The sequence below is a fragment of the Myotis yumanensis genome, unplaced genomic scaffold (genome assembly GCF_028538775.1).
Source record: "Myotis yumanensis isolate MYYU_CA2020_CCGP unplaced genomic scaffold, mMyoYum1.0.hap1 SCAF_11, whole genome shotgun sequence".
NCBI lineage: Eukaryota > Metazoa > Chordata > Mammalia > Chiroptera > Vespertilionidae > Myotis > Myotis yumanensis.
Genome location: NW_027223762.1, coordinates 2048469 through 2073524, shown reverse-complemented (window position 1 = coordinate 2073524; position 25056 = coordinate 2048469). Strand labels below are relative to the sequence as shown.

At 55.2% G+C, this 25056-nt stretch overlaps 1 protein-coding gene across 1 annotated transcript in view; it reads right to left on the bottom strand.

Moving 5' to 3' along the window:
- Positions 1 to 3358: 3358 nt before the first annotated feature.
- GRHL1 (grainyhead like transcription factor 1) overlaps positions 3359 to 25056 on the bottom strand; it is a 39262-nt gene continuing 17564 nt past the window's right edge. The window contains exons 9-16 of the mRNA XM_070428371.1: positions 14501 to 14659; positions 11768 to 11819; positions 10127 to 10266; positions 8875 to 8912; positions 7174 to 7265; positions 6796 to 6881; positions 6043 to 6107; positions 3359 to 5029 (exon numbers count right to left, since the gene is read on the bottom strand). Coding sequence (XP_070284472.1) covers positions 4915 to 5029; positions 6043 to 6107; positions 6796 to 6881; positions 7174 to 7265; positions 8875 to 8912; positions 10127 to 10266; positions 11768 to 11819; positions 14501 to 14659 — 747 coding nt within the window. The 3' untranslated portion in view covers positions 3359 to 4914. The remainder of the gene's footprint in view (positions 5030 to 6042; positions 6108 to 6795; positions 6882 to 7173; positions 7266 to 8874; positions 8913 to 10126; positions 10267 to 11767; positions 11820 to 14500; positions 14660 to 25056) is intronic.

The following is a 25056-nucleotide window of genomic DNA, read 5'->3' as shown; positions in this document are numbered from 1 at the left end:
GCCCCTCAACCCCAGAGGGAGCTGGAAGGAAGGCAGCAGCCAGCCAGGCCTCTGAGCGGGGCACACTCTGCTTGAGGAGAGACTGCAGGAGAATGAAAGTGGAAGAAGGGAGTCAGCTACTGGGAGTGGGTGGAACTGGGAGGGACACCCTGTCTTCAGGCAGCCAATTCCCTGTGGCCCCGGGACGGCTCCCAGGCGGCCAGCTCGGCCTCTGCTGCTGTGTGATGTGGGGCAGCTGCGGAGCCTCTATGAGCCGTTGGCTTTTTTTGAAGGGGAGACAATGACCCCAGCCCTCCCTCTTCACACAGCGACTCACAAGAGCAGAACCTCCTCTCCCACGGCTTCTCCCCAGGGTCCTCCTCAAGGGGGGCCACCCCACTCCAGTCCTGCCTGGCTTGCAGGGTGTTTGCTTACTCTGATCACAGCCGACAGGCAACCAGAGCTGAAGGGCTCCGTGTGGCACCTGGTAACCGGCCTGTGTGGCTGCCAGGCTCACCGCGTGCTCCCTCTGCAGCCGAGGGACAAGGCGTCCACTGCCCCGCTCTGTTCTGGGACACGGACGGGTGAGGGGGAGACAGGGAAGCCTGGCCTCCAGAAGTGGAGGCTGCAGCGTGAGCCCGGCTGGCGTCCGTGCCCACACGGAGAGAGAGGCCGGGAGCGCCGTGTCCACCTGGGCCACCCTCCCTGCACGACTGAGTCCAAGCTCTGGGCAAGCAGGCCCCCCACATCGCCCAGCTTGGGAATAGGGTCACCCCCAGACGCTGCCCAGAGCTGGGGAGCTGGACAGGCGGCCTGCACCCCGCCCCCCAAAAGGAGCACTCTTTGACCTTGGGCTCAGATACCCCAGTCAGGAGGGGAGGGTGGCTGGGCTCCCAGGCCCACAGCCGTTCCCAGGGGCCTCAGACAGGAGAGAGCAAGTCTGCGTCTTAGTGTGAGAACAAACATTTTTATCAGGATTCACTTTCCTAGAGTCGTTTTAGGTTCATAGAGAAGCACAGTCTCCATACCCCGCGGCCCCCACCCGTGCACAGCCTCCCGCAGGAGCACCCCTCGCCACAGTGGGCGTCTGTCACGACACCCAAAGCCCGAGTTCACACCAAGGCTCACCTGGGTGCTGCGCAGTCTCTGGTGTGGGGACCTGAGATGGTCAGTGACAGAGTTCAGTAAACACGGTGGGAGGTCAGGTCACCTGGCCTGCGGCGCTTAAGACATGGGTAATTGGGACCACAAACAGGTGATTTCTTCAAGGATATAAACCCAGCGCTCGCAGAAAATCAAGTACAAACGGCCCCTGCTTGCGAAGTCCCACTTCCCATCACCAGAGAAGCGCAGATCCAGGCCGGACGTGGGGGACGGCGCCTGCCCGGGGGGGTAGGACTGTGAGTGGTTCGCTTTGGACAGCCCTGTGGCCGTCTGCGAAATACGTACTGAGCGTGTTCTGACGCGGCCTTCTCCCCCAGGAGCTCGCCCTGTGCTTTTCCGGGACAAACAGGTAGGACAGCTCCGCCGGGCCCTCCGCCCCGTCTGCATCGGCGGCAGCGATCAGAAGATGCTATCGACATGATGGTCGCGTTCAAAGCAGTCGCTCAAAAGCAAGCCCGCCTGGAGGACAGAGATAAGTGAAAACATCGCAAAAAAAAAATAATAATGATAAAAAACAACAGGCCCCGCTTTGCCAAATAGTGTCCTCGGAGGCTCCACCCGCAGGACGGCCTCGGTGTCCTGGAGACCCTGCCCAGGGTTACCCGTGGGGAGGAGACCGCGGGGGGAGCCGCTCCTCTGAGGACTCCTCTGGAGCCCTCGCTCTTACGCTTCTGCCTTCGCATGGGTCACAGTCACAATAAAATCAACAAAACCTGACTCGGAGGTTTGAAGGAGGTGATGGCTAAAGGAGTTCAGGACCGTGTGTGTGTGTGTGTGTGTGTGTGTGCGCGCGCGGAGTGTGGTGTGTGTGTGGAGTGAGGTGTGTATGCGCATGCGTGGTGTGTGTGTGCATGTGTGTATGTGTAAGGCAGAACCTGGACCGAGGAGAAACCCACGGCTATTCCGACCTGTGGTGACTGTCGCTGGGTGTGGGGCCTGGGAGGCAGGGGGCGGGGGTTCGATGCCACTGACTGACGACGGGGCGGCCCCGCGTGCTGCATGTTGGTGGGAGAGGCAGATCTTGCCGAGATTGGAGGACACGGCCACGCGCCCTCGCCGGGAAGTCACGGAGGTGAGGGGAGCGCGCACTGCCGTCCCACGAGGCTTCCTGGCCCCGGAACAGCCTTTCTGAACGGCGTCTGGGGGACTTCGCTTGACCCAGTGCTGCCAAGTGAAACAGACGATGCTCCTCCCTGGCCACTGGCCTCGGTCCAGCCGAGACTCATCTCTGAGCTTCTCACAGACGATCCCCTGGCTGAGGCCTCGCAAGTGCCTGGGCTCCTCCCGGGCACCTGCTGGTTGCTTACGGCAAAGTCACCAACAGCCTTGGCTCGGGAACCGGCTCTGGGCTGGTCCGGGAGACGGGTGGGAGGGGTGGAGGGGCTGGAGAGGCTGGTCCCGGAAACAGGTGGGAGGGGTGGAGGGGCTGGCAGGGTTTTGATCACACCTGGAGCACAGTGCTGGCTGGAGAAGGAAGCTGGGGTCACCCACCGGGGAGACCGTGGGAGCCCTCACTCAGGGGAGCCAAGTGCTGAGACAGGAGGAAGAGCTGTGACGCGGGGAGGAAGAAACGCCGCAGCACGTGGGGGCTGAGAGCCTGAGGGAGCCCGGAGCGCCCTGCAGCCGTGGCAGCGGCAGAGTCCAGGCCCTGGAGGTGGAGGACGCCCGGTGACCAGGGCGGAGTCGGCCCCTAAGGATCCCGACTCGAGGCCCAGGATGAGGGTGAAGGTGCAGTGTCGCGGGACTGTACCAGGAGCGTCCGTCATTCACGTGACGGCGAGGCCATTAGAGTGTATTTCGGTGTCTGTCACAGGGAGGCCCCGCTCCTGGAGTATGCGCACAGCAGCTGTTTCACTTAGAAATCCTGACGAACTGAAACTACTGATAGATTTTAAACCAAACACTTTCTGTGCCGCTTTTAAAAACCAAGAACACTAAGATTTTAGGCCTAAAGCGCTCACCTGCGGCTCTCGCGGTTACATTTGGTTAACAGTGTAAACTTGTTATGTAGGGCCCCTCATGGAACCATTACTGGGACTGTCGCAGAGCCCTGGAGGGACATGCAGATGGGGACGAGGCCGAGGACGCGTGCTGGGCACGGCACCAGCAGAAACTGCGCGGGAGACGGCCCCGGCTCTGCCTCTAAGATCTCAGATCCTGCCTGCCAGCCTCACAAAAGGCACATTCAAATGGAAGAACAGGAAATGACAACGTATGAGAGAGGCACATACATTTAATCCCGTTGGCTTAAAATACATCTTCAACGATACAATTAAAAACAGTAAACAAGACACAATCAATTTCATAAAACACAATAGAAAATATTGTCATATGACCCGTGTCCCTTATTTTAGAAAACCAGCAATTCAGTTCACATACTTCATTAGGATATTTTAACGCAAGAATGCAACTACCCATCCTACTTCTACAAACTAGTTCCCTGACCCGACAGATACCCGTGGTTTTACGTTGTAAAACGACACTGCGTAGTATCCCCAGATACTTAAACATGTACGGACGTCCCCCTGCCCGTGAGAGTCTCATAAACCCGACCGCTTCTACACGGCGAGTGCACAGGTGATCGAGGCGCGAGGCTCTGCGAGGCCGTAGGACGCCCTCCCTCTGGCAGGGAGACCGGAAGGTCAGAGCTGCGCCGGCTGCATGGCTGTCTGTCGCGGCCGAGGCCACAGGGCTGACTCTCGCACACACCACGTGCGGATGCAGCCACCTCGGGCGTCTTCCCTTTACTTCATGTGTAAACAGTGCAGATCCGGATGACAGCAGCTCGAGGGCGAGCCGAGGCCCCTGAGCAGGCCTGTTCGCTCGGATGACGGCGTGTGCTCTGGATCCCACCGAGCTGTGTTCTATCTGCTCAGTTGACGTTAATGATCAAAATAACTCAGCCTCCCGTTAGGCCCAGTCTCTCAGGTAGCCGTCATCGCATCTCTCCGTGTATGCCCACGGGCGCCACATGCATATATTATCTATCTGTATAAGACACGTATGTACACATTTACAGACGCGGGCCTCGGGAACTGTATTGCACTTACGTACACTGTGGCGCTAGCTTGCCACCTCCCCCCAGGCCCCCGGGTCTTCAGGAGAAAGGCAGCGGGTGCTTCAAGAGAGTCGAGACGGGCGGTTCCTGTAACGCGCTCTGCAGGTGTAAACATGTACGGAGGGGTGGGGGGGGGGGGAGGCCACGGGAGAGGGTGGATCCTTTGTTCTTGAGACGTGGCTTCCACTACCCTGAGGCAGGTAGTGACACTGAGTTCAGGCCGGGGCACCGAAGCCTTAAGCCACACCCACTGCCTTTTCTGACTCGCACTGGGCAGGCCCGCTAACACTGAAGACACGGGGCTAGCCCAATAGTTGTATAGTCTGGCCACTGCTATACACCTGAAACTAATACCACATAATATTGAATTGAACCTGTAATAAAAAATACTTTTATAAATAACACAGCAGATATCCTAAAGGTTCCCAGAGAGTATTAGATCTTGGAACAGAGTTTTCACTCTTAACCCTAAGTATTTATATCAGAAAAGGCAAGCGTAATAATAGCATATGGATTTCCTCATCTGAGAAGCGCCGGTGCAATATACTCCACGCCACCTCCAAGCCGCGTGCGGCCCCATCTCCAACGCGAAGAGTCCCTTCCACCGACATCGCGTGTGGTTGGCAGGAGGCTGACCAGTGGCCTGCGGCTCGGCAGGCAGCAAGGCCGAGGCAACACCTTCGCTGAACTGCGGGGCTGGGGCCAGGGCGCCCTCAGATCTCAGTGAGGGTGAGCCTGTACGACCCCCCCACCTCCTCCATCTGCAGCTGGAAGGTGTCCTCATTGGAGTAGTGCTTCACGATGTTGTCGTCCATGTTCACCAGGATCCTGGGGGGAGGGCGAGACGGACGCTCAGGCTGCCCCCTGAAATCGGGGCGTCTGCCGCTTACTCGCTGGGCCAATCACTTAAGGCCCTAACCTAGACCCCCCAGCTGTGAGGCGGGGATGACAGTGCCCGTCCTGGGCTCAATGGGCACTCAAGCAAAGCACTCGTCACAGTGCAGGGCATGCGGACACAGAACACTCGCTTCTTTCTTGTTACCTCAGCGTGTAGTAACCCTGCGATAAACTATTCTAACGCACACAGCAAGGCCACAGCAGAGGCCCTGCATGGGTCTGGCTTTAGAAAGCAGATCAGTAAGATCACCTACGGGATCTGAAGCCACAGTCCTCTGACGAAGGCTCTCCCCCGGCCAGTTACCCTCAACGTTTAACTGAAGCAGCACTAAGTCCGACCCTCCCCGCCAGGCCCATCTACCAAGTTCCCATTAGGATGTGCTTTAGAATTCTCTGCCCCGCTGACCCTGCCCAACAACACAGACACTCGAACTAGAATACCGCTTTCTGGACAAGGACGCCCTGCCCTGTGGTTGCAAACACGGCCCAGGGCAGAGAGGGAGGGGCAGCAGCAAAGGTGGGGCCTCGGCCAACACTCACGGGGCCCCTGGCCTTGGCCCGGCCTGGTCAGGGCAGGCCTCCCCGTCTGTGCCTCGGCTGCCGCCCCTCTACCCTCTACCCCTCTACCCCTGCACAGGAACAGCCAGCTCAGAGGGTCACGTGAACAGTGAGTCACGTGGGAAGCGCCCGACCCAGCCTGGCCCTTGACGGGCTCTGCCATGGAGCAGTAACCCTCAGTGGGCTCTGCTCCAAGGAGAAGAGCAGAACCCCACGAGGAGGTCGAGACAGGGAGCTGGACTGCATGCGGGTCATTTCGGGAAAGCGCATCCTGCCAGTCACGTTTCTGTACGGCTGCTGGACTGGGCCCAAGTGCGCGTGAGCAGCAGTCACGCTGAATAAATTATCTCACTCAGGCGCTGGAATGCCAGGGAATGAATGCTCACCCTTTTTTACATTTCTTGAATATTTTCCCAATCTTGTCATGGGGAACATCATATTTGTCTGAGATCTAAAAGAGAAGAGCAATGAAAAAGAATGATAAAATGGCATTTTCTGGCTTTAACAAACAACTATGTAACTGCGCATATAGTGGGACAATCACTCAACTTTGATTTTCAAAATGCTTATGTTTTTACAGCCCCGGGGGCGGGGGGGGGGGGGCGCGCCTCCCTGAGGAGGGAGCTGGGACAGGAGCTCTATTCCCCGAGAGCACAGATGTCCGTAAGTGTATTATGTGTCAGTTTTTTTATTATTTAAGTTTTTGATTGCTGACGGGTCATAGTGTTTAAAGGTATTTCATAGAGCAGTTTTGAGCCTGTAGAAAAGCTGGCGGAAACACAGAGCTGCTCCCCCAGGTACCAGCTATGAATTAACCTCTCACACTAGTACCCTGCACTTGTCATAGGCAACGAGCTACAAGGTTACGAACTCAAGTCCACCGTGTTCACTGCATCCCCTCTGTGCTGTACACTCACGGGTTTTGACAAATGCACAGAGACACACACCCACACAAATTCCGAGCAAGTGTACAAAGGCCTTGCTTTGGGGTTAGACGATTCGAATCAGTTGTGAGCCCCACACTGGGGATCTAGCCTGGGAATGTGACCTCCTGGTTCCTAAGTCGATGCCCAACCACTGAGCCACACAGGCCGGGCAGCTTTCCCTTGTTAAGAATTATTGCAAAGCACACTACTCACGGCCTCCATCAAGCCCTTCAAGGATGGAGTCTTGAGCATCAGGGCGTCAAAGACTTCCTCTGCCTCCTTCCGCACGTAGAGCAGCACTAACCCCCGTCGGGAGGTGAGAGAGGAAAAAGGACACGGTTCATGCATATGCGCAAAACAGGAAAGCAGAGCCTGGCACCGGCTAAAATAAAGAGGCGTCCGGGGTGTGGACCAGCCCACCAGGCCCTGAGGGCACAGCTTCCGGCTCCTCTTAACCCTGCCGCTCCTTTAAGCTCACGCCAGGACCAGGACGTCAAACCGGACAAGGCTGGTTTGAGCGCCTGATGCTTCTGGCAGATTGAGACCTCACTTCCCATGTAAAACTCCCGCTAAGACATGAGGCCAACGCACCTCTCTTCGGCTCTTCGATCCGGGTCAGCTTAGCAGGCGGGGGGACCACAAAATCGTCCTCGGACCCGTACGGCCCCCTCTTCAAGCTCGAGCTGCGGACACGAAGGCACAGTGAGTGACTCCCACCCCAGGCACCTGCGAAACCAACGGGTCTCGGCAGGGCACCGAGCTCAGACTTGGGGTGACCTTCACTGGTTAAGCTCCAGCCTCCTTATTTTGTGGACGCAAACAGGAGGCCCCAGAAAGAGACGGACTGGACAGGCGTGTGTGGGAGGCAGCCAATCTCTGTGTCTCTCCCCCTTCCTCTGACTCTCTCTAAAAATCAATGGAAAACTATCCTTAGGTGAGATTAACAACAACAAAAAATACAGGTGTCAGTGGAAATAAAGGGGGGAAGCCGGAGGAAGAAGTGAAAAGATTGGCGGGACTGGCTGTCAAAAGCATGTTATGGGGTGTAGCGTTGTGAGGTTCAGAGTGGGTGAGCAAAAAGCAGGAAAGTGACTGGAAATGAAGAGAGCGAATGCTTGGCTTTGAGCAGAATCATCACTTCAAGAACAGGGTTGGGTCTTAAACCCTCTGTCCCAGCGCCTGGAACTGACAAGGCCTCCTAGGAAAGCACGCGTAGCGCCTAGGTCTGCGCACAGCAGAGGCAGGGAGGCCACCGCAGGCACCATGGACGGGGCGATGACGGGGCCCAGAGAGGGCCCTCCCCACGGGGAGCGCCGGGCAGGAGGCTGCCAAGTGGCAGTCGGGGCCCAGAGGCTCAGGAGGTGCCCACTGGGGGGGGGGGGGGGGGGCGGCAACACCTCAATGGCTGCGCACACACCCAGCATCCAGCCGGGTCTGAGCCTTTCACCACGAGGAGCAGGGTCCGGGGAGCAGGGAAGCACCGTGCCCAGAACAGCTGCCCGAGGTGGGGGAGCGCCAGGCCCCGGGGATGGGGGGCGGGGAGGTCCTGTCGGAGGATCTGGGAGCAACTGGGGGTCTTTGCCGGCCTTGGGGACAAGCTGAGCAGACAAGCGACAGTGCTGGGCTACAGCTTATTGAACACAATCGGAAACCTCGAGCCCACGCCGATATAAATAAGGGCATAAGTTGAAAGTGTGATGAGGGAGGAGGGGTTTACAAAGCTATAAAGCGCCTTCCCCACAAAGCACTTATCACAGGAGAGAGGAGCCTGGTGACACCCCTGCGTCGGGCATCAGCGGGCAGTGTGCCGCCGGACGGCCTCTGGGGAAGGCAGCAGGGTCGGGCCTTCCTGCCCAGGGGCACGATCTCCTCTAACCAGGAGGTGACACTGGGGGACAGTCCACAGAACAGCGGGAACCTGCCAGGGTGTTAGCTCAGGGGCCGGAGGAGAGATGGGCGCCGGATTGTGGGCAGGGAGGAATGACAGCTAAGGGCACCGAGTGGTCCGCGCTGGCCCCCTTCCCGCTACGAAGGCCAGACTGCAACACCTGGCGGGACCCGAGTGAGCGAGTGCCGCCTGGGGCCGTGTCTGTGTCACTGTCCCGTCACGTGGGGGTGCGTCCTCGGCCCCAGGTGCAGGAGACACACTCAGTACTGAGGAATGAGGGTCACCAGGTCAAAGGGCTCAGGAAAATGTGAGTTCTTTCTATCAGACTTGAAATTTTTCTCAACGTTTGAGATTGTTACAAAATAAAAAGAACTTATTAGAACAAAACAAAGCATAAATCTTACCCTTCCCCCTCCAGTTCTTCCGAGGCCATGGAAAGGACCTGCAAACAAGACAATGGGGTGCTTTTCAAGTACATGTGCACAGCAGTTCAGACCACAGATAAGTTATTCCTCAAATGGACGCGATCTTGAATCTGACCCAGCGAACACACTACCTTTCGCCTCATTTTTCATCGACCAGATTCTTGGAGACATGCTGGGCTCCTCCACCTCGGGCAGCAGCGAGCCTGGCCCGCCAGGGCGAGGACAGAAAGCACTTGCTGGCCCGCGGCCAGCGCAGGCCCCGCGGGGCTGTGACGTCTGCCGTGGCTCTACAAGCCGCGGGTGACGTAGGCCCAGCAGAGACCGTCCGGCCACAAACACCTAACATGTTTACCACTTGACCCTTTTCAGAAAAAGTTTGCCAAAGCTTCTCATTAGAACTGAATACACTAGCAATGGCTTCCCCCGAGACTCTAAAAACCACGAGTCCGCACAAACCTAAGTCTGCCTGCCATGTGCGCACAGACCACCTTCCCGCGTGCATCTGCGCTCAGGGCGGAAAGTGCGCTCCACTCTGCTCACGCTCCCGCCACCACCTCTGGTCGCCGAGACACGGCTGTCTGTGCACAATGGCAACCCAGTGCCTGAAACCTTGCTCTTCATGCCATGAGGCTGCCTGACCCCACGAACCCCTCTGGCTCTTCCCTCCTGTCCAGACCCACGGAAGTTAAGTCCACAAGATCAAAGACTCTAACTCCAACTTATGTGACTATTCTAGCACCTTGTAAATGAGCTAAAATCGAAATAAACAGAACCTGGCCCTGGCCGCTTGGCTCTGTGTATAGAGTGTTGGCTCGTGGACAGGAGGATCACGGGTTCGATTCCGATCAGGGATGCATACCTGAGATACAGGCTCGAGCCCCAGCCCTGGCCTGGGCGTGTGTGGTAGGCAACCAATGGATGTGTCTCTCTCACATCGATGTTTCTGTCTCTCCCCCTCCCTTCCACTCTCTCTAAAAAATCAATGGGAAAATACCCTTGGGTGAGGATCACCAACCACCACCACCACCAAGCAGATTTAGGTGACGGGTCTGGCACTGCGTGTCCAACGGCGCCCACACAGCCCGAGTGCGAGGACATCCTGTCACCCACGGACACTCCGAGAGCCGCCCCGGGCGCGGGCACGCCTCACTCGTTTTGGCTTCTGTTTACAAAGCCTTCCTTTCGGTTGGGCCTCCCATCCCTACAGCCGCCCTGGGACCCTGCTACGTACGTGAGAACCCCGCTGAAGGTTGGCGAAGTGCACGTCGGGAATGAAGAGCACAGGCTGCGTGTCCAGATCGACAAAGGGCTTGAAGACCGTGACATCCATGCGCTTGTGGGTGGGAAGCAGCGGCACCTTAACATCAGAAACTGAAAAAGGAGGACACCGGTCAGCAGCCTGTGTGTGCGGACCGGATGCAGGGAGCAGGCTCCTCAATGGTCAGAAGCTTCAGCCGTGGCACCGAGGGAGGCAGGCCCCTCCCGGACCCCGGAGGAAGCGGTCTGTGTGAAGGAATGTGCTGCTGGTGTTTCGCACACTAAAAGCAACTGAACGTCTTATCGAAATCAGAGGAGAAGAAGACACCTGTAAACACACACACACACAGACACAGACACAGACACAGACACACACACACACACAGACATACACACACACAGACACACACAGAGAGAGACACAGACACACACACACACAGAGACACACACACACAGAGACACAGACACACACAGACACACACACAGACACACACACAGACACACACAGAGAGAGAGACACACACACAGACATAGACACACACACAGACACACACAGAGAGAGAGACACAGACACACACACAGAGAGACACACACAGACACACACACAGACACAGACACACACACACAGACACACACAGACACACACACAGAGACACACACACAGACATAGACACACACACAGACACACACATGCAGACACACACAGACACGCACACACGATCAGGAACAGATGCAAAGCACCGCTCTGTCGGAAAGGCCAAAGATGGGAAGTGTGTGGACAGAACTCAGTGGGATTCACCGGAGCTGCCCGCATCGAGGAATTCACATTCTAACACAAGCCTCTTCTCGCTCAACACCCCTCCCTGCTCCTTCCCTTCAGCGAGGCTGAGGGCACCACCTTTATGAGGCTGTAGGGTCCCCCTCCCCGCTCCGGAGGCCTCAGCGACAGCTTTCCCAGCCAGCACCTGCTCCCTGGAGGGGCGTCGGGCACCCCGAGGCCGCAGGGGCACCTGACTAGTGCGCCAAGGGGCGAATGTCCGCTGAGCCAGCCACCGCTCGGAGAACAGATGCAGCGTTCACGCCCTGCGGAAGAAACCGCTGGCAAAGAGCAGTTTTCCCTCATGGCGAGAGAGGGTTTTGTGAGTGTGAATATCGATCACATTAAAAAGAGAAAGGCTTTCCTGGCAAGATATCCAAACTGAGGCTCTGTAGATTCTGCAAACGTTAGAACATGAGACAGAGGAAAGCTGCTCCTCTGGAATGAAGACACCCTGAGCTCTCAGGGGTGTTATTATTCTTAAAAACCCAGGCAAGTCCCGAGTTTGTCATCAGCTATTCACCAGGCTGCCACCAGCGACTGCGCAGGAAGTGACAGCCAAAACTCGGGCAGAGTCAGGAGCCCTCCTGCGCCCTCCATCCCCCCTTGGGAGACCACCCCGAGCCACCCCCTGCCTCAGCTGGTGGTGGGAGCCGGGCCTCCATCACAGCAGGGAAGCAGCCAGCTGGCTCCTGCGTGAAAGCCCAGGCTGGCTGGGCTCCGAAAGGAAACGGGCTGAGCGAGGAGGCCAGGGTCCTGCTCACGGCATTCACCTGGGAGCGGGGCCAGGGCACTTGCCTTTTCTTTTGCTTTGTTTTCGTTCTTCGTCCCTGATTTTCCGTTCGGCTCCCTATAGGTCGAGACAAGACAAGAGAAAACATGATCCTGTTTATCTGATGCTCTTTAAAATACGTGACTCTCACCGGCAGCGGTGGGGGTGGGGACAGCTCCTCTTGGAAACGGGCCCATTGCCTATTACGTTCCTGGAGCTTATCACGCAGTTTCCTCTAAAAAGCCTATTTTTTTTTTTTAAAAAAAACACATTTTTATTGATTTCAGAGGGGAAGGGAGAGGGATAGAAACACCAACGATGAGAGAGAATCATGGATCGGCTGCCTCCTGCACGCCCCCACTGGGGATCGAGCCCACAACCCGGGCAGTGCCCTGACTCAGAATCGAACCGTGACCTCCTGGTTCCTAGGTCGATGCTCAACCCCTGAGTCACACCCCCCGGGCTGAAAAGCCTGTTCTTAAAACGATGTTTAACTATGGAATCACAGGGAAACAGCAGCACCTTCCCCTCCACAGCGGCCGTGGCCAGGCTGCAGGCAGAGCTGGGAAGCTCGCTGGCCGTCACTGCCTTCACGGACGCAGTGAGCCCGGTCACAGCCGCAGTGACCGAGACTCGGGTGAGGGGCAAACTGACTTGGGAGACGGTGTCAGTGGCCGTTTCTCTCGAGGACAGACCGGGCGCACGAGATCAGAGAGAGGGATGCCAGACTCCCACTGTCAGCCGCCCAACTCTGTCCCCATTTTCTCTGGAAAAGCGCTAAATTGTTGCTGTTTCTGAAATAAGAGAAAATTCTATTTGCCAAACCAATTAAGCAACTCACAGTAAAGTACTGATAACACTTCCTGGGAGACCTGCAAGCGCCTCTGAAGGGTACAAAAGGCGCCTTCGCTTTAGTGTCTGACTAAAGGTCGACCAGACTCCGAAGATGTGAGAGCCTGAGAGCCAGCAGCGGGACATGGGCAGACTGGCGCCATGTGACACGGGAATCGAACCTCAGAAAGAGGAGAATCAGGAGGCGGGGGGGATGCTGCACTGACAGAGGAGCAGAGGACGAGCCCAGACGAGAAGCAGCCACCTCAACCGTAAGCAAGGACAGACCTAGGACACGATGGGGGTGACGCCAGGAGGCGGCACGTGGCTGAAAAGTTCAAAGACTGAAAATTAACGACACAGAACACACACATAATATTTCTTCTCGTGCAGGATTTTTATATGATCCATGACAGCCCTGAGATAAAAACAACTGGGGATGAGAACAGTGTGTAACTGCACCTTCTATATGCCTGGGCACCAGCTATGACCACCCGTGTGTCACAGGTCTGAACGCAGGAGGCACAGCAACTCCCGCCTGCACGCAGGTCTCTGCCCTGGCAAGCAGGGCAACCGGGAGGGTGAATTTAGGGGATTTACAGAGGCAGCCACCGCCACGAAGGCCGAGGGGATCCGGCAGAGCCCGCGTCTCTCCGCGCTGTGTGGGGCTGCCTTTCTCACCGCACGCGCTTACGCCCATCACGGACCAGCACCGACTCGGCCTGAACACCTGACCTGCGATCCAGGACCCGGGACAGATGCTGCCTTACAGGTGACCTACATGAACACACAGGCGGCAGTGACACGGGAAGAGGGTTCGGTGCCGTCCCTACCACTCCCCGTTCCGCAGCCTCGGAGAAAAGGCCTCTGCTCCCAGAACCATCAGCGCGCACTCACGCGGCAGAGCGACCGCTGATTCATAAAATAACTGGGCGATTCGTGAGCTTCTCTGCGTTTCCGTTTCTAAGTCGGCTACCGACACAGGACCTTCCTCCAAGGTCTTGATGTGGAAACCCAATGTGCTTAAGAGCATGAATCCGTCCTGGTCTTTCTCCTGGCAGCTGCCGGCTCAGTTTTTACTGCCGGACACGGAAAACTTCAGTCCGTGCTAACTTGTGCTGACGCCTCTAATACAGCAAAACTCAAAGTGTGACCGTGGACTAGCCTCAGTCCACAGCCTGCTGTGGTCTGAGTGAAAACACACTAGAAATTGAGAAGGCATTTGGGAAGCAATTAGATAGGACACGTTTAAGTCTGCTGAGTCAGTAATTAAAAATGGGGCTTGCAGCTTGTATAACTTTGTTTCATTTTCCCAGCAATTAATATGACTTGTTATTGTCATTTACAGAAGTATAAGTTCATGCAGATTAGAAATAGAAATCATGGCCCGTCACCCAAGGTAAAGTGAGACACAGCTCTAAGCGAGCAGCACTGCCTACGAATCGGTAGGCTGGGGGGCCACCGAGGACGGAGCAAAGCCCGCGTGACTCTATCAGACACACCCAATAAAATGCCATTTTTCCACCCGGCCAGTGTGGCTCTGTGGTTTAGCTTTGACCCATGAACCAGGAGGTCATGGTTCAATTCCCCGTCAGGGCACATGCCCGGGGTTGCAGGCTGGATCCCCAGTAGGGGGCATGCAGGAGGCAGCCGATCGATGATTCTCTCTCCTTGATGTTTCTCTCTCTCTCCCCCTCTCCCTCCTCTCTCTGAAATCAATAAAAACATATTTTTATAAAAGCAATTTTCCATAAAAACAAGATTCTTCTCTTCCCTCTCTAATGTGTCCCTGACGGCTGAAACGGTGACTGCTACCCCTGCTTTACATTAACAGCAGCACGTGACAGCGAGCTTGAACATGGGAAGGCCTTGCCCTTCTCCCGAGGGCGGCCTGCCCTGTGCCGTGCTCCCACCCCGCCGCAGCCCACCTTGTCGCAGAAGACCTTGATCTGGCAGTAGGCCCGGTGCACGGGCTTGTTGCTGCGGTTGTTGTAGCTGTAGGTGTCGATCTGGATGTTCAGCGGCAGGCCCTTCACACCCTTCTGGGAGGAGAAGTCCGTGCTCAGGCAGTTCACAGAGATGAACACCTGCAAGGAAAGGCCCGTGAGCTACGGCCCCGACAGCAACCGCGGCTCAGCCGGTGAGACGCCGACGGCACGGAAACGACCAGGTTGTTCTAATGAGAGCGCAGCTTCTCACCAAAAAGAAATTTTTAAAAAAGGGTTTATTTTAGAACCACCTTTGGTCAGAGCAACGGCAGCCTCTAATGGGAAAGGCAGCCCGGAGCTCTGACCTGCTGTCGGAGAACGTACTCAACGTCTCACAGGGACGAGCTGGCGTCTTGCTGTCACTTTAGACGTCACCAACAGCACCGGTTTTGCTCTGCAGCTGCCTGACAGCTTCGTACAAACGCTCTGGGACCCTGCCTGCATGTCTGTCCGCACCTCGCTGAGGACGCCTGCAGCGCCTGACGCCTGAATGTTCTGGAATGTGTGACATCAGCGAGTGGCATCTGAAAGTGGTACTTAGCGAGTCCCAGGCAAAGCTTCTTCGGCGTGAGCATGCTCATGTCCCTCCTGTCTCTGTGATTCTGGATTCTAGCCTCCCACACGTGGTCACCACGTTTCCTGAGCTCCCTTTCCTCGAGTCTTAGAATTCATTTCTGATGCGTGTGCACCACGCAGTGGATGTTACTGGAATGACAGTTTTTAAAAACCAGGTACATTTCAAAGACCAAAGACCCTGGGCTGTGTTCCTTCCAGTCCACAGGTGACAGTCCCTCAGCCCCAACCACCAAGAGCAGGCCTACCCGGTACGGTGGGCGCCTGGCTGCAGGCCCAGACAGGGATAAGTGGGAGCTAGAAAAGGGGAAACCCTATCAGGACGGGGGTAAGAGAAGGGAGCGGGGACAGGGCAAAGAGAGAAGAATGACAGCCCCCATGACCGAGGATGTTCTCCAGAAAGCACACAAGACGCCGAGATAGAGTCGTTATTCTCCCTCGAGTCCATGTGCTGGTCCTAAGTAGGACAAGACCAAAGCATCCTACAAGACTGAGAGCTTGTCCAAGGTAACAGGTTTAAAGCCACCGCCCATCCTGTCCCCCCACCAGCTCTGCACGCAGACTGGTCTCCTCGCCGTTCCCCGAGCACCTTGGGGAGCTGGCTCCGGCCTCACCTCCCTGTGCTCGTCCTTCCTCCCCGTCCTGTTCCCCTCGGGGCCTCCACGGGCCTCTGCCTCTCCACACGTGAATCCCACCTCCACCGAGGCCTGCACCACGGGCCACAGCAGTGACACCGCTCGCTGAGCCCCGATGCGTCAGACCGGGGCTGGTACATCTCACACGTGGTCTCCTTCCCTGTCCCCACAGCCCGGAGAGGCGGTCCTATCCTCTTGTTTACAAGGAAAGGGGAGACTTTCAAATTGTCCCCCAGGCAGAGGGCACGGGACTGGGGCTCACAGTCAGGACGTCCCCCTCTACACGCTGCCTCTGTCCCCAACCAGCTGTGTGTGTGAGAATCCTCACCAGAGGGTATTTTTCCATTGCTTTTCAGAGACAGTGGAAGGGAGGGAGGAGGAAGAGAGGGAGAAAGAGAGAAACACTGATGTGAGAGACACATCGACTGGTTGCCTCCTGCATGCGCCCCAACCGGGGCCAGGGATCGAACCTGCAGCCCGCAGGCCAGGGCCCAAATGGACTTTTATCCCAATCCCCTGGCTTTTCTCCACCTGAAACGCCTGCCGTTCCCCCATGTGCCCGTCCCCGTCCCGACTGGACTGCAAATACGTGGTGGCGGGTCCACGTTCTCTGCCGTGTGCCTCTCGGTACCGAGCACCGTGCCTGACCCGGGACGGCCCTGCCTTGCCCACTGTGACTTTCCTTTCCATTCCGCTCATTCTTAGTAAACAAGCAAACGGATTTAACTTTAAATACCTAAATCCAGACATACAGGCAGAAAGTGGTACACAGGAATTTCAAGTCCATTACGTAAACTTCGTGCTCTGACTGTATATTTTTGGAAAACACTTCACATACGATCCATAAGTTCGAGTTAAGGAGGCAGTCTATGGAACAGGTGAGAGAAAAACAGACGCAGACAGAAACACAGAACGACAGACAGAAAGACAGTAGTCTATGAAACAATGGAGCACATAGAGGAACGAAACCACTGTATTCTTCATCTCACAACCCATGGAAAACCTTAACTTTTCCCTGTCAAACCAGACCCCAGGGTTCACTTCCTAATGCAAAAGCAGCTGCCTGGAGCAGCGGTTCTCAACCTTCTGGCCCTTTAAATACAGTTCCTCATGTTGTGACCCAACAATAACATTATTTTCATTGCTACTTCATAACTGTCATGTTGCTGCTGTTATGAATTGTAATGTAAACATCTGATATGCAGGATGGTCTTAGGCGACCCCTGTGAAAGGGTCGTTCGGCCGCCAAAGGGGTCGTGACCCACAGGTTGAGAACCGCTGGCCTGGAGTTACACGTTTACCCGCCAGTTCCCAGAAGTCTCTGACCTGCAGCCATCTTCCCTTGACAGGAGGCTTTCGGGTTCCCACCCTAACCCTGGCCTCCCCGGCTTCCCCAGCTCAGATTTCTCGTCAGAACAGAAGCAGGCAGGAGCCAGGCGCCAGAGCCAGCGCAGCCCGCAGCCCTGAGAGCATCGCCCTCCCCACTGCTCACGGTTACTCAGGCTCCCACACTCAGCAGTGAGGAAAGCAGGTCTCACCATACGGTTTCCCTTTCTCTAAAGAGTTCAGATAGTCTAAGGTGTATGCAGATGTACCTCATCAGACTTTTAAAAATATGTTTTTATTGACTTACGGAGAGAGGAAAGGAGAGGGATGGAGAGAGAAACATGGGTGAGAGAGAAACATCATGGACTGGCCTCCTCCTGCTCGCCCCACACAGGATCGAGAAGCGCGGTTGCCCTGACCAGGAACCGAACTGGTGACCTCTTGGTTCCTGGGTCGACACGCAGTCGCTGAGCCACACCTGCGCCCATCAGATTTTTAATAAAACACTTTTACAGAGTTACAGCCTATCACACAGAACGTTCATTTCATCCACGGAAAGGCACCTCCCGAAGGAAACGCTCACCGGTTGTTTGGCACGGCCACGCTGAGCCTCAGGGACCCTCCGCTCCACACGGTGACTCCGCACAGGGCATCGCAGTGACCGGGGAGAACTCGCAAGCCCACCCAACCCTCTGTGTCAGTTCCTTAGCTGACACTCGGTTTTCCCAGGGGCTGACGTTTGCGGATGAGAGTGCATCCAGGCGAGGGTGGGAGGCGTCTGACCCCCAATGCGGGCCTGGTTAGTGGTGTCCCCACTGAGCTGTGAGCTCCTGAGGACACAGACAACGCTCACCCAGCCCTTCGTGCCTGGTACGCACACGGCATAACAGAGGTTTTTAATAAAAGAAGGAAACCAGAGGGAGTAGTGAGTAAGGGTGGCTCAGAGGAACGCGGACGCATGAAAGCTGTTTATCTAAACCAGGCACCAGCTAGCTGCTTCTGCAAAAGGGCCCGAGAATAAGTGTTTCAGCTTCCGTGGGCCACACGCAGCTCCTCAACTCCGCAGTAACAGTGCAAAGGCAGCCACAGACAACACGGGAACAAGTGGTGCGGTGGTGTTTCAACAAAACTTGATGACACAAACAGGCAGCTGGCTGGCCAGGGCGGAGCTGCAGTGTGCCGCCACAGAGAACCCACCCCGCTCTCTGAGGGGCAAACAGGCAGAACGTGTTCTTCCCCTGTGTTCAGTACCCCCTTTCCACCAGGGACCTCCTGAGAAGACATCGGTGTGGCTTCCTGCCAGCCTGTCACTCACCCCTCGACCCCACCTACACTCCGCAGGGGACCAGGGTCCGTTCCAGGGAGACGCTCGGGATGGAGAAGCCTTGATTTAGGAAGGGGACAAGCCCCAAAACAGACGAGGGTGAGCGTGGGAAGGCGAGGCCCGCCTCTCCTTTGGTCCCGGGGCGGCAGCAGCAGCCGGGCGTGTGCTGTCCCAGGAGTCACCCCTTTGCACCTGCTCTGCCCAATGGCAGCCCCGAATGAGCAGGGCCACAGGCCACGTCACCACGTCTGCGTAAAACCAATGCCCGGACCATCCCCACCATGTAGAGCGAGGCTTTCTGTAATGTGACTCCAGAAACCCAGTATCTCCCAGAGGGTGGGAAAGAGGCAGCACGTGTGCTGGAGCCCTGGCCGGGGCTCAGTGGGTTAGAGCGTCCGAAAGGCCAAGGTGGCGGGTGTGATCTCTGGTGAGGGCTCATGCGAGAAGCAACCAGTGAGTGCCTAAGTGGAACAACAAAGCAACGTTTCTCTCTCTCGCTCCCTTCCTCTCTAAAAATCAATAAAAATTTTTTTAAAAGGCATTATTACACACTCAACTCCTTGTTTATAAAATACACGTGCATGCCTTCTCTCTCCCTCTCCCCGCCCCCCCATTTCTGAAGCCTGAGGGGGCTGAACAATACAAAGTCTCCTCTCCAGAATGATGCAAAGGCCTTTAAGACCTCAAAATGATGCCCTTTGCTGTTTTCATCCTTTCTCGCCATTGATTTTGAGGAAAAGTTTGACTTTAGTAAAATAATCATAACATAAGTCTCAAAAGATGAGTAACTCATGTTCCCGCCCCAAATCACCTGAAGCAGAGAAGTAACTGCTCGGCAGGTCGGATTCCTGCTCGGTGTCCGGCTCATTTTCCTAACACCGTCCCTCATTCCTGACCGAGAACTCACGCACCTACAACTTTTCAAAAGAATGAATTTTGTTTTCAAATCTGTTTGCAAATGAGAGAAAAACAACGAAATGAAGATTTACATGATCCAAGAATTAAGTTGTATAGATTTCTTTAGTCCCAATGCTCACAAGTACAGAACCAACAAGAATGAAGACCCAATGATTTTTCCAGGAGGCACATGGCACCCACACATGCTGTTCACACAGCTGGCTGCTCTGCACACGGCCACTCCTCAAAGGGGAACAAGGAGGGAGAGAAAGACTCGAGAAAACAGTGCTCAAAACACAGGGTGCCAGCAGAGCGAAAGCAACTGAGAACAAGTGTGATCGCCCCTAGCTCACCTACTTACAGACCGAGGCAAAACCCGGTGCAATGTGCTGACTGTGTCCTCTAACAACTGCAGTCAGATCCGTGAGCTTTAGCAAGTCAACTTCACTGTGGGGGCATCAGAGAAGTGTTGTTCACCATCTCACTCACGGAAAGAGAGCATGAACCAAGCACTTGGAGGCCAGCCCTGGTAGGGGTGCATGCAGGAGGCAACTAATTGAGGTGTCTTTCTCACATCAATGTTTCTCTCTCTCTCTCTCCCTCCCTTCTTTCCACTCCCTGGAAATCACTGGGAAAAATATCCTCAGGTGAGGATTAAAAACAAACAAGAACAAAGCACCTGGAATTTGTCAGTCAAGTTACCAAAATTACAAGCAGTTGAGTCAGAAGCTAAATGATGAACCTGACTAACTTACGTACACAACACTAGGTTACTTTTCAAGAACTAACTAAAAGGCTGTTCCTTTCAAAAATTTATCAAGACAGTAATAGCCGTGCTATATTATTATCCATGTACTAGAGAAGAACCCAACATCCAAAGAATACAGTCTTAATTTGTTTTCCCTCTGAGAGATTTAGGTAGAATTTTGCATGTTTTCATGACATCGATACTATAATACTGAAAATGACTTCTTTTGACTTTCATAATATGGGTTTTTCAATAAGTAGAATAAAATTGTTTCAAAATGTGAACCTTTAGCCTAGCTGGCATGGCTCAGTGATTGAGCATCGACTTATGAACCAGGAGGTCACGGTTCGATTCCCGGTCAGAGCACAAGCCCGGGTTGCGGGCTTGATCCCCGGTGTGGGGCGTGCAGGAGGCAGCCGATTAGTGATTCTCTCTCATCATAGATGTTTCTGTCTCTCTCCCCCTCTCCCTTCCTCTCTGAAATCAATAAAAATATATTTTTTAAAAATGTGAACCTTTAGACCATTTAGAATAATATGAATCACCCTTATGACAGTTTGGATAAATTTTTTAATTGAGTTTTTCATTAAGGGATGAAGCGTTCTTCTTAAGGGATTTGGGTTTTAAACTAAATTAGAGTAACAATGTGATTTGCTCCTAAGAGTGGCAGACTCTGAGCTTCTACTTCAAGTGAAGGGCCACACTCCACCCACGTCCGAGGTCAGGGGAGGGAACCAATGAGCGCCCGGACACACCACCTGTGCACTTACATAGAGAGAAAAATCTCTTTTGAGGACAGGCTTTCTGTTCGAATCATTTTTTTATTCTCACAGTGAGAAGTACAGTGAGTAATGTGCTGAATGAACGAATAAATGAACGAAGAGTTAAGGAAGTAAACTCCTTGCAACAGGACTTCTTAAGCCAGTCCTTTCACAGAGTTGAATTAACAGATTAATTTCCTTGCATACAATTTCCTATAAAGGTGTTAGAATGAGTTAAATTGATCAATAACGACAGAAAGACACAACACACCGAAGACAGAGACAAAGCCAGGTCCCGTGCCTCCCGCTCTAAGCTCAACGCTCTCGAAACCACACAAAAGCAGCACAGCGGCCGGAGAAGCACCCAACGGACAAGCTGTTCCGTGAAGCAGGAAAATGGGAAGGAGGGACCCCCACCCCGGCCCATGGCTGTGAGCAGGAGGGTGTCTGATCATGAGGCATGAAATGGAGCAGGGAGCGTACGTCAAGTTCCTGTCTAACTTCACTCAAGTCACGGGCTCAGGTGACAACGAGGCCTCACAGAGATGGTGGCGGCATCTCGGACACAGGCCCAGCTGCCTGTGGGAGTCCTCAGCCTTTCAACCCATCTGGCATTAAATGCGACTTAGTGGCATGCAGATGTCACAGCCATAACGTCACTCCTAGAATGTAACTGATCTACTGAATTGAAAGTAGAAACCCTAGAACAAATTTTAATTTAATTCTCTGCAGCATCAGTCAAAAAGCTCACTTAAGCACTTCTAAGTAGCTCTGCTTAGTCAGAACCCTCCTGCAGAATGAAAAACCTGAGGTTGGTAACATAGTTTCTTCTCCCAAATCCATCACCACGAGGTAAACAGGAGGAAATCATCATTTTCCAATGTGTTTACATGAAGTGATAAATGTCAACGGAAGCCAATGGGAAACAGGTGTTTTTTATATATAACTGATTTCAGAGAGGAAGGGAGAGGGAGAGAGAGAGAGAAACATCAATGATGACAGAGAATCATGGATCAGCTGCCTCCTGCACGCCCCACACTGGGGATCAAGCCCGCAGCCCAGGCATGTGCCCTGACTGGGACTCGAACCGTGACCTCCTGGTTCATAGGTCGACGCTCAACCCCTGAGCCCCACCGGCCGGTGGTGGGAAAGTTTAAGAACTCAAGATCCAACTCTTGGCTGAAGTCTACTGGACAGAAACAGTGAACGAGCACTGCACAGCAGACACCTAGTCCTAATCAGTATTCCTCCCCCGTCCCCGCCAAAACGTACCCCCTGGTCACATCAGTTCTGTAGGAGCCGTGTGCTCACTCCATATGCACAGGCCTGACGCATGAATTAAGCCCAACTGATACCAAAGGCTGAGTCAGACACTCAGAAGGAGGATCCAGTTTCGCACCAACTCATCGGACAATCCGAGGGGTCACACCTCCCGCAGCTCAGGTGGCGGGAGGTGATTAAGAAACCCCACTGCAGCCCTAGCTGGTTTGGCTCAGTGGATAGAGCGTCGGCCTGCGGTTCGACTGCAGTCAAGGGCACTGGGTTCAATTCCTGTTAAGGGCACATGCCTGGGTTGCGGGCTCAATGTCCACTAGGGGGCGTGCAGGAGGCAGCCAGTGATTCTCTCATCACTGATGTTTCTATCTCTCTCTCTTCCTCTCTGGAATCAGTAAAAATATATCAGAAAGGAAAAGGAGCCCCACCCCAGAGAGATGTCAGCACAGACTGAAAGCCTTCAATGCGCAACTAGGACTTGTGTCATTTCTCACATGAGCCAATGACCGCCGAAGAGGAAAGATAAAGAGCTGGCAGGCGGGCGGGCGGGGAGGGTGTGGGAAAGGCAAAGCCCTAACTCGGAATCTTCTCACGTCGCCGTGGGCGTTTCCCTGAAGAAGAAACAGGGATGGAGTCATGGCCTCGCTGTTGCCACAGTGCCGCCTGCCCGCACGGCCCCCGCCCTCCCCCGCCCCGGTTTCTGCACCGGCTGCAGAGCGAGGAGCGGGCAGACGCTGACTGGCTGGCGCTGGAGGCCCTGCGGGGCCCTCCCTGTCACACCCGATGAGCAGGGCCCGGTGAACTTGAGGACACTTGGCAGATGCAGGGAGCCGGCACCTGTTGGCCCACATGAGTATAATGTTTGTTCTGAAATATGCAGAACGGGGTGCAGGTGCCACAGGCCGGCACAGACCACATTCCACAGCCCGGCCCCGAGAGGACAGGTGAGCACCCGCGTCACACGGGGCCTCGCAGGCACGCTGACTTCCAATCAACACGTCTACGTGTGAGAGGGTTTCCACTCTAAAAAGGGCTAAAGAAAAAGCCCTCCATGGTAGTGAAGGTAGAGATGTGCTTCCATTCTTACCGAAGGGTCTGTGGTCGCACAAACAGGAGGGGTGCCATCTGCAGGAAACCTGGCCGTCAGCCCGCACAGCCCTGCCATCTCCATTCCGGGACATTCGGTTACTACGGAAACCGTCAGGCCAGAGGGAAAGCTCTGGGTTTAGCTCACAAGCAGCAAAACTGGTTGAAATGACGGATTCAGAAAGCCACTCGGAGGGCATTTCCAGGAAGGAGGAGGAGGAGGAGGAGGAGGGGGGGGGGAGGAGGAGGAGGAGGAGGAGGAGGAGGAGGGCAACGTGAAGGGCTGTCAAGGACCGAGCTCCACAGAGGAGCCATTGTTTGACGGTGGCGGGTGGAGGAAGGAGAATTTCACACAAAAAGAATGAAAAGAGAATTGAAGTGACAGCACAGTCGTGGCTAAATGGACAGCGTGCTTCAAACCCGTCTCACAAGACGCCGGTTTCACTGCCGCCCAGGCTTTCTTCCTGCCAAGTCTCCCGTCCCATCGGCGGCCGGGCCTGCCCCTCGGGCTGAGCTGAGATAAATGGGCGCTATTGTTGCCTCAAGCGGAGGCTCCGGCTGGACGAACCTCCTGCGTAGACACGCAAATATATTCCCTGTGAAGTGTTTTAACACCAACGTCTAACAAATCTTGCTAAAAAAGTTTAAGTTCAAGGAGAAACTGTCTCGCAATCGGAATTGGAACAGGTTTTTCAATTTCCAAGGAAAGCGTGTATTCCTGCCAGCGCAGTAGAGGCATTCGCCACGAATTTCCCATCAAGAAAAATGTCTTCCATTTCCAGTACGCACCCAACTACTCCTAGAAGGAATGTGACTATCGTCTGGCACCAAGCTATTGTCTTATTCTTCACTTGGATAAACTGCACGGAGGGAAACCCAGGAGTGGAATGTCATCCGGAAGCCTCCAGGGCCACCCTGAGCGTCCGTCCCGAGAGGAAGGGTCGAGGACGGGACCCAGGCCGTCCAGTCCAGCTCATCGAGTGAGCCACGCCCGCCTCCGTGACCGTCGCTCCTCCTGGGCTTAAAGGAACAAAGCTCCCCGACTTCTCTTCCATGCGGCAGGGAGTAAACACTTTTGTTTTAAATTAAATCTGCCCACACTTAATTGCAATTACAAGATGCCTGACTCACCGCTCTCCCTCCGCCCCCCAGTCACACTGGAAACTTCAGGCTGGGAAACAAACCAGCCCTGCCCCGCTTCCTGTGCCCAGACAGGCCACACCCGCTCCCCGGCGTGGCGGACGCTCCCCAGGACAAATCCCTGTAGAGGCCAGCGATGCCTCAGTCCAAGCAAATGGGAAGCTCCTCTCACAATGAGCTCCAAACAGTCCGTGCAGACCAGACAGCAAACTCTGTTCAACAAGCGCACCTGCCTCCCACACGCACACACACAGTCTCCAGCTCGTCGCCGGAGGGGCCCCGCCCCGACCCAATGAGCCCTGGGCGCCCGGGCCACCCCTCAGACCCACCCCTCAGTGACCAGGAGGCAAAGGCTCCATCCAGACATCGCCTGCCAGTGGGGAAGCTTCTGGGGCCCCGAGAGGCTCTGCACTCTGTTCTAACCCCTTTTCTGTCTGAAACAAGCGCCTCAAGGTGACACATAAGACACGGGCTCAGGGGACCAGCCTTAGAGCTGACAGAGCAGAGGAAAGGGGAGGGAGTGCTCTCTGCCGGGCTGGCCCTCTGGGGACAGGTGCTCTGGTTTGGTCGCATCTCTGCCTGCCCCTCCCCCTCGCCAGGGGCCAAGCACCAGGCTGAAGGCGAAAACACAGCGTGTGGGAGCGGCTGTCAGCCCCGGGAGAAGAGCTCGCCCCCAGGAAGGGACGCAGGGCCACCTGTCTGCGAGGGGATCACCATCATCGCACCGGACG